This window comes from Triticum aestivum, chromosome 7A (genome assembly GCF_018294505.1).
Source record: "Triticum aestivum cultivar Chinese Spring chromosome 7A, IWGSC CS RefSeq v2.1, whole genome shotgun sequence".
NCBI classification, from domain to species: Eukaryota; Viridiplantae; Streptophyta; class Magnoliopsida; order Poales; family Poaceae; genus Triticum; species Triticum aestivum.
In genome coordinates, this window is record NC_057812.1 from 689,840,383 (window position 1) to 689,848,366 (window position 7,984).

General features: G+C 46.0%; 1 protein-coding gene across 1 annotated transcript in view; it reads right to left on the reverse strand.

Moving 5' to 3' along the window:
- Positions 1–1,791: 1,791 nt before the first annotated feature.
- The window catches only part of LOC123153744 (UPF0746 protein DDB_G0281095-like), a gene marked incomplete at its 5' end in the record, with an annotated part of 10,419 nt that continues 4,226 nt past the window's right edge, over positions 1,792–7,984 (reverse strand). The window contains one exon of the mRNA XM_044572713.1: positions 1,792–1,947. Within this exon, the coding sequence (XP_044428648.1) occupies positions 1,792–1,947 (156 nt within the window). The remainder of the gene's footprint in view (positions 1,948–7,984) is intronic.

Sequence of the window (7,984 nt, forward strand, 5' to 3'; positions counted from 1 at the left end):
AGAAAAACAGAGCCCACGACCCACCCACGAACACACGTCCCATCCTCCATCTCCCCTCACCCCAAAGAAAAGAGAAACAGCCCAACCAATCTCTCCGCTCTCGAGAAATTCACCGCCGCTGCTCCCCTCATCGTCCTCTCCTGGTCGTCGTGGCTGCCGTCCTGGCCGTGGACGTCGCCGCCGGCCCCGCACTCCCATCTACATGAGGATCATCTATTCTCCGTCTCAATTCCCTCCACCCCCCTTGATTCCAATCTAATCTCTCCCGAGAAACTTCACTCGACTCGGCCGTGGCGAAGATGGCCGACGGCTCGCCGTCTGGCTTTCTCGCTGTTGAGCCCTGTTCCGCCTCCGCCCTCCATCCACTTGCTCCAAGACGTCTTCCGCGGCCGTCAGCTTCCACGATTTGGGTGTGCGTCGTCTATGTGAATTCGATGGGTCGTCTTCATCACAGGCGGCCATGGGGAGGACACATGTGGCGGAGCAGATGGGGTACGAGGACACGTAGAAGGCAAACAACTCAGACTTAAGCCCTTTGCCCCCGTCAGGATTCTGTCACAGGTGCGTGCATCTCGATCCTTTCCTTCGTTCTGGTCGGTTAATTAAGTGCCCGTGAACCAATATTCCTCTTGGCCGGCGCTTTTGGCCGATGGCAAAACGAACACATAGCAAACCTGGCTTGCCTTGGGCTGGACTGAATCAGCTAACAGCGTAGCTAGCTAGCTTTGCCTTGAGATGGATCCAGTCGATGGATTGATTGGTCGACTAGCAGGTGGATTCTGTTGATGGACTAGCTAGCAACACACACACACTGGCATGTAACGATATTTGCTGTTTATACTTCTTCAACTCACGTTGATACAACCTAGGAGCTACATGTATCACCTGGCTAGGTAGAATTACGATTACTGCTCAAAGAAAAGTAGAGTTATGATTTCTAGCATTGCATGTCCATCTCTAGCCAGCCTAGTTGTTGAGCCTCATATGCAGCAGATGCAACCTGTTTGGTTGCCTACATCGCATCGAGAGGCACTTACCCCCCTGCTGTTTGGTTGCCCGCATTTGTGCTTAGGGTGTGAGCAAATGCAAACTTCAGCTGTTTGGTTGCAAACAGTGTTTGTGTTCTGCTCACCCCATTCAAATATGGTGGCCTTGCCACCACACATGATCAGCACAACAGCTAAGATCAAACAAAACAAGCAATATAATGACAACAAACTTAACACAACAAACTACTTAACTAGATAGCATAAGTCTAGATTAAGAGCAGGGGCATCCTCCTTCCTTGCTGTGCCAGGATGCTGCTCCTGGCCAAAATATGAACAAGTTCCCAGCACAAGTCTCGCCAGACACCCTAAAAGTTCTCCACTAACACCTGACTTAACTTAACTACATAGCCTGCTCGATGCTACCAAGGCAGTTGTGCCTACTGCAACGATGCCTGCACATCACCGACGAGTTGTGGTTGTAGATCTGAATCTTCAGTCTGAGTCCGGAGATGCGCACAACGACGAGGTCGCCGGGGACGATGCGGTGGCGGTGGCAGAAGTAGTTCCACCCCCGGCCAAGCACCATGTGGCCCTTGAAGTTCTGGACCTGCACCCAGAACATGCACCACTTGTTGGCTGAGAGCCTGACCACGCGCGAGAGTCGCTTGATGACCAGCCAGGTGCTCATCACCTCCACGAACTTGTGAGGGACGACGAGCATGGCGAGGTCCTCATCGTCCTTGATCTGCTGGTAGAATCTCATCGGCTCCCTGGCTCTCTCCTCGTGGCCCTGCCTCGGAGATCATCCCCTTGAACGAGGCATGCTCATGAAGGCGATCCTGCCAGGCAGGTCCACCGTCCTGAGCCACCTGTTCATGGGGATGAAATCCTCAGCGCGCTCAGCTCCGGCCACGATCTGAGCTCCTCCACCCGACACATCCCAGTTAGTCTTCAGTATCTTGTCAGGCAACATGACAAATATTAGTATCAAAGCAAGCAAGCAAATGCCACTGATCAGTGGCACTGATCAGTGGACTTGCCCAACAACAAGTTCCACTGATCAGTGATGAATGCTAGAATGCCCAACAGCAAGTGCCACTGATCAGTGGCATTTGCCCAACAGCAAGTGCCACTGATCAGTGGCATGTGCTCATGGCCAAATGGCAATGATCAGTGGCACTTGGTGTTGGGCAAGAGCACTAATCTCTTGCTGTAGTGCAAATGGCACTGATCAATGACATTGATCAATGACTTTCCCAATAGCAAGTGCCATTGATAAGTGCCATTTTGCCCAACAGCAAATGCCATTGATAAGTGACATTTGCCTATCAATGACACTTGTTGTTGGGCAAGTCACTGATCAGTGGCATCTTCTGTGCTGCAACTGGCACTGATCACTGCATTATCCTAAATAAGGAAATATCTAAAAATAGCAACGGCAAGTGCCAATAGCACCCGTGTGCAGCCATGCAGATTTGGGACCATCCTAAAATGGTCCTACTACATGCACGTATTACATCCACTCATGGCACAAACCCTAGCTTCAACATGCAACATGAAACAAGGACATGATCCTAACATGAACATGCCATCAGTCAACATGATTCTAGCATTCATCACTCAACAAGAACATGATTCTAGCATGAACACAGCTACTAGCATGTAGCACAAATCTAGCATGTAGTAGGACTCGGACTAGCATGATTCTAGGATTCTAGCATGAACATGAATCTAGCATGTAACACAGCTACTAGCATTCTAGCATGAACACAAGCAGTAGCACACGCACTGTACAAAACAAGAACAGATCAGTCCGATTGGATTCGATTGGGATCGCACCCAATCGGATCTGCTAGAATCCTATCAATCCTAGCACGTGCCTAAGAAATTAACCGCAAATCTACTATAGCGACCCGACCTCAAACGGTCAAGTCTCTGTGCTTCAGTGTCATCCCTGGATCGGTAATGCTGACACACACAGTACTCGAAGGATTTATAACAGAGTAGCAATCACACACTTATTACATCGAATGTCTCCAAAGAGAACTTATTACAATAAATATGGCTTAAGGCCATCTAAGGCGATAACAGCGGAAGGCTTGGAAGATAAAGTGAGTTCATCAACTCCAACGGCATAGCTGAGCTGCATGGCAACGACCTAACGAACCTTACTCCTCGTCTGAAAAGTCTGCAACATAATACGTTGCAGCCCGAAACGGGTCAGCACATGGAATATGCTGGCAAAATAACACAGTAGAGTAAGAACAAAATAATGCTATCACTACATGCATATTTGGCTGGTGGAAAGCTCTATGGTTATTGTTTTTGCGAAAAGCCAATTTTTCCCTATAACAAAGGAATATATTTTAATTTAACTATCATGGTAGTTGAAACATCATTGAGAAGGTTCCTCCAACTCAATCCCAATTAAAGTAATTATCAACCCAACAATATTAAGTTAAAAAATGATGCGATACTTAAGATACTCCAAGTAGTAGATACTCAAGATGTCCATAACCGGGGACACGGCTAACCATGATTAGTTTGTACACTCTACAGAGGTTTGCGCACTTTTCCCCACAAGACTCGATCACCTCCGTTGGATTTCTCGCACTACATGGTGTTTGAGAAACAGATGACCGAGACACAGTCTTTCAGGAACATTAACTCTCTACTCCGGGCAGACCATACCAAACCTACAATCCACTACCTGCTGATCTCTTCAAGAGCTTCAGGTAACTTAGTCAACTATGCTAGAGCCCATAATAGCTTGTGGTTGCACACGGAAGTTTCTAGCATGAATCATCTCAGTTCCCTTTGAGCCTGGGTGGTGGTCCATAGGAAAATCACACGGAACCTCGGGATTTCCAAAAATACAGGCAACACTGGGTTCTCCAGGTGCCTCAATCCACCCAGATGTGTATTCAAGTTGCCACCTTAAGTTAAACCATTAATTAACAATCTCACATCTTTCATGGATTTCACTCACCCAAACCACGTCTACGAGCATAGCATAGCAATATAAGCAATTCGTATAATTAACTCCCAAGGTTTGAATATAGCAGGGCAATAGGTTCTACCTCGTCAACTACTTCCCAACCCACATGTTAATCACATCCTAACCATGCAATGTTTGAGGATTGGAACTAATGCATAAAAACTGAGTGATAAAGGGATATGATCAAAGTGTTACTTGCCTTGCTAATGATCTGCGAAACCTAGGGACTCCAAATAACACACTTCGCACTCCGGGAATTCTATCGCAAACAAACAATAGCATACATAAGCAATCAAGCAAACAAACATGTGTAAATCTCAAATAAGAAGATCTAACCAGAAAGTTCAACTTAAGAACTCTGGTTTGTGAAAAGAATCAAATCAAACGGAGCAACGAAACTCAAACGGCGAAAAAACAAGATCCATTTACTAATCTGAACTAAGGTCAAATTTTACAGTAGAAAAATATTGTTTAAGTTGATTAAACAGAAAGAGGGTCTCGAGACGAAGATCTAGGCGCTTGAATCGCCTGATTCTGATAAACGAGCGAAAAGATAAACTGAAACGGAAATCGGATCAGAAATAATCGCGGAAAAAATCCGATAAAAGAAAGCTGACGAACAGGCTAACGAACGAGCGTTCGTTGTCTGTAACTAACGAGCGAAAACCGTTCGTTAAAACGAACGTGCGAACGAACGTCCACTAAAGAGAAGAACCGGAAAAAAACTGGCGAACCGATCTAAAAAAACGAACTAGGTTTTAAAAAAAAACCGAAACGGTTTTCGTAAAAAAACCGGCGGCGAACGGCTACCTCGTCGGGTCCGGCGAGATGCGGAAGCGGCGGCGGGGCGAGGCGGTGAGGTGGCGGCGAGGCGAGGCGGCGCGGCTTGCAGCGGCGGCGGCGAGGCGCGGTAGAGGCAGTGGCGCGGCTGCAGTGGCGGGGCTGCGGGCGGCGGGGTGGGTGGTGGTGGAGGGGGGGGGGTATTTAAAGAGGGGAGGGGGAGGTGGCTTGGGGGAGGGGGCAAGGCGGCGGGGAGGCGGAGTCCGGCTCGGACTCCGTCTGAGTCGGTGGCGGAGAAGATGGGCCGGCCCGGCTGGGTTTCGGCCCAGTCGGCGCTCGAAGACTTTTTTTAAACAATTCCGCCGAACAGAAAGAAAATCCTAGAAAATAAAATAAAAATCTAAAAATGACAAAACAAATTTTCACCGTCTAAATAAAATATTTAGAACGAGACGAACATTTTCTTGGCCCTAAAATGCAATTTTGAAAACGTGCAATTTTTCTAATGCAAACAAAATTGCAATAAAATCCAAATAAAAAACAAATATTTGATTTTAATATTTTCCCTCCAATATTTCAATTATTTTGGAGAAGTCATATTATCTCCTATCATATACTTTAATATGAAATATTTTCGGAGACAAAAATAATTAAAACAAAAAATCCCCGTTTCAAAATTTGATAAAAATGAAATTTGAAAACCGAGGAAATCCCCAACTCTCTCCGATGGTCCTTGAGTTGCTTAGGATTTCGATGATCGCAAGACGAAATGCAATAAAATATGATATGCAAGAATGATCTATGTATAACATTCCAAATTGAAAATTTGGGATGTTACAAACCTACCCCCCTTAAGATGAATCTCGCCCTCGAGATTCGGGTTGGCTAGAGAATAGGTGTGGGTGGTCTTTGCGAAGATCATCCTCTCGTTCCCAGGTGGCTTCATCCTCGGTATGGTGGCTCCACTGAAGTTTTCAAAACTTAATAACCTTGTTGTGGGTGACTCGATTGGCAAACTCCAAAATCTTGACTGGCTTCTCCTCATAAGTCAAACTATTGTCCAACTGAAACGCCTCCAAGGGTACGGTATCTCTTAGCGGTATATCGGCCATCTGAGCATGGCACTTCTTCAACTGGGAAATGTGAAACACATCATGAACTCATGACAGTCCTTCAGGTAACTCCAACTTGTAGTAAACGTCTCCCATCCGTTCCAAAACACGATACGGTCCTACAAATCTCGGCGCTAACTTTCCCTTAACTCCAAAACGTTTCAATCCTCGCAAAGGTGATACTCGCAGATATGCTCTATCTCCAATTTCATAGGTTACCTCCTTGCGTTTCGAAGCTGCATAACTCTTCTGTCTGGATTGAGCTATCTTCAGTCTATGTTGAATCAGTTTAACCTTCTCCTCAGACTCTTTGATCAAGTCTGGTCCAAACAACTGTTGGTCTCCAACTTCATCCCACATCAACGGTGTTCTGCACCTTCGTCCATACAGGGCTTCGAATGGTGCCATCTTCAGACTGGCTTGGTAACTATTATTGTATGAGAACTCTACGTAAGGCAGATTGTCATCCCAACTAGATCCATAATCTAGCGCACAGGCCCTCAACATGTCCTTCAGAATATGGTTGACTCTCTCGGCCTGTCCATCTGTGCGCGGGTGAAATGCTGTACTGAACTCCAATCTCGTTCCCAAAGTCTGGTGCAGCTGATGCCAAAACTTTGAGGTAAACTGTGTTCCTCTATCTGATACGATGATCGTCGGAACTCCATGCAGACATACGATCCTGGTCATATATATCTTGGCCAACTTTGCACTGGTATAAGTTGTTTTCACTGGGATAAAGTGTGCCACTTTGGTCAAGCGGTCAACTACTACCCATATAGAATCATAACCTGATTTGGTCCTTGGTAATCCGGTGATAAAATCCATGCCAAGTTTATCCCACTTCCAATCGGGTATCGGCATAGGCTGTAACAATCCTGCTGGCTTTTGATGCTCTGCCTTCACTCTTTTACATACATCACATACGGCTACATACTCGGCGATATCCTTCTTCATCCCTGTCCACCAGAAACGTTCCTTCAAATCCAAATACATCTTGGTGTTTCCAGGGTGTATCGAGTATGATGAGTCATGAGCCTCCTGAAGTATTAATTTCCTAATCTCTATGTTATTGGGCACATAAACACGGTCCTCAAACCATAAGGTGTCGTGCTCATCCTCACGAAAACCTTTGGCCTTTCCTTCGCTCATTCTCTCTTTTATCTCCGCAATCTCTTTGACATCCTTCTGAGCTTCTCGAATCTTTCCCAACAATGTAGACCGAACCTCCATTGTTGCAAGAAAACCTCTAGGAACAATCTCTAATTGAAGTTCGCGGAGATCCTCTGCTAACTCCTTCGACAATCCCGTGCTCTCTAGGGTATTAGCATAACTCTTCCGGCCTAAAGCGTCTGCTACGACATTGGCCTTTCCTGGGTGATAGTGAAGCTTCATGTCATAATCCTTTATGAGCTCCAACCATCTCCTCTGCCTAAGGTTCAGTTCCTTCTATGTGAAAATGTACTTCAAACTCTTATGATCCGTGTACACATCACAATGGTTTCCAATAAGGTAATGTCTCCAAGTCTTCAACGCATGCACTACGGCTGCTAGCTCTAAATCATGCGTGCCATATTTCAACTCGTGTGGTTTTAGTTGTCATGAGGCATACAAAATAACTCTTCCGTCTTGCATAAGCACACTTCCAAGTCCTAGGCGAGAGGCGTCGCAATACACTTGGAAATCCTTACGTATATCTGGCAGTGTTAGCACTGGGGTTGTAGTCAAACGTTTCTTCAGCTCCTGGAAACTTGCCTCGCAATCTTCCGTCCAATTAAACTTGGTATCCTTCTTCAATAATTCTGTCATTGGCTTTGCGATCTTGGAAAAATTCTCAATGAATCTCCGATAGTATCCTGCGAGTCCAAGAAAACTGCGGATCTCGCTAACTGAAGTGGGTGCTAACCATTCAGTGACCGACTGAATCTTGGTGGGGTCTACTGCTATACCTTCACCTGATATAACATGTCCAAGGAATCCGACTTCCTCCAACCAAAATTCGCATTTGCTGAACTTGGCATACAACTGATGTCCCCTGAGTTTCTCGAGAACTAAACGCAAATGCTCCTCGTGCTCCTCTTCATTCTTCGAACATACCATTATAT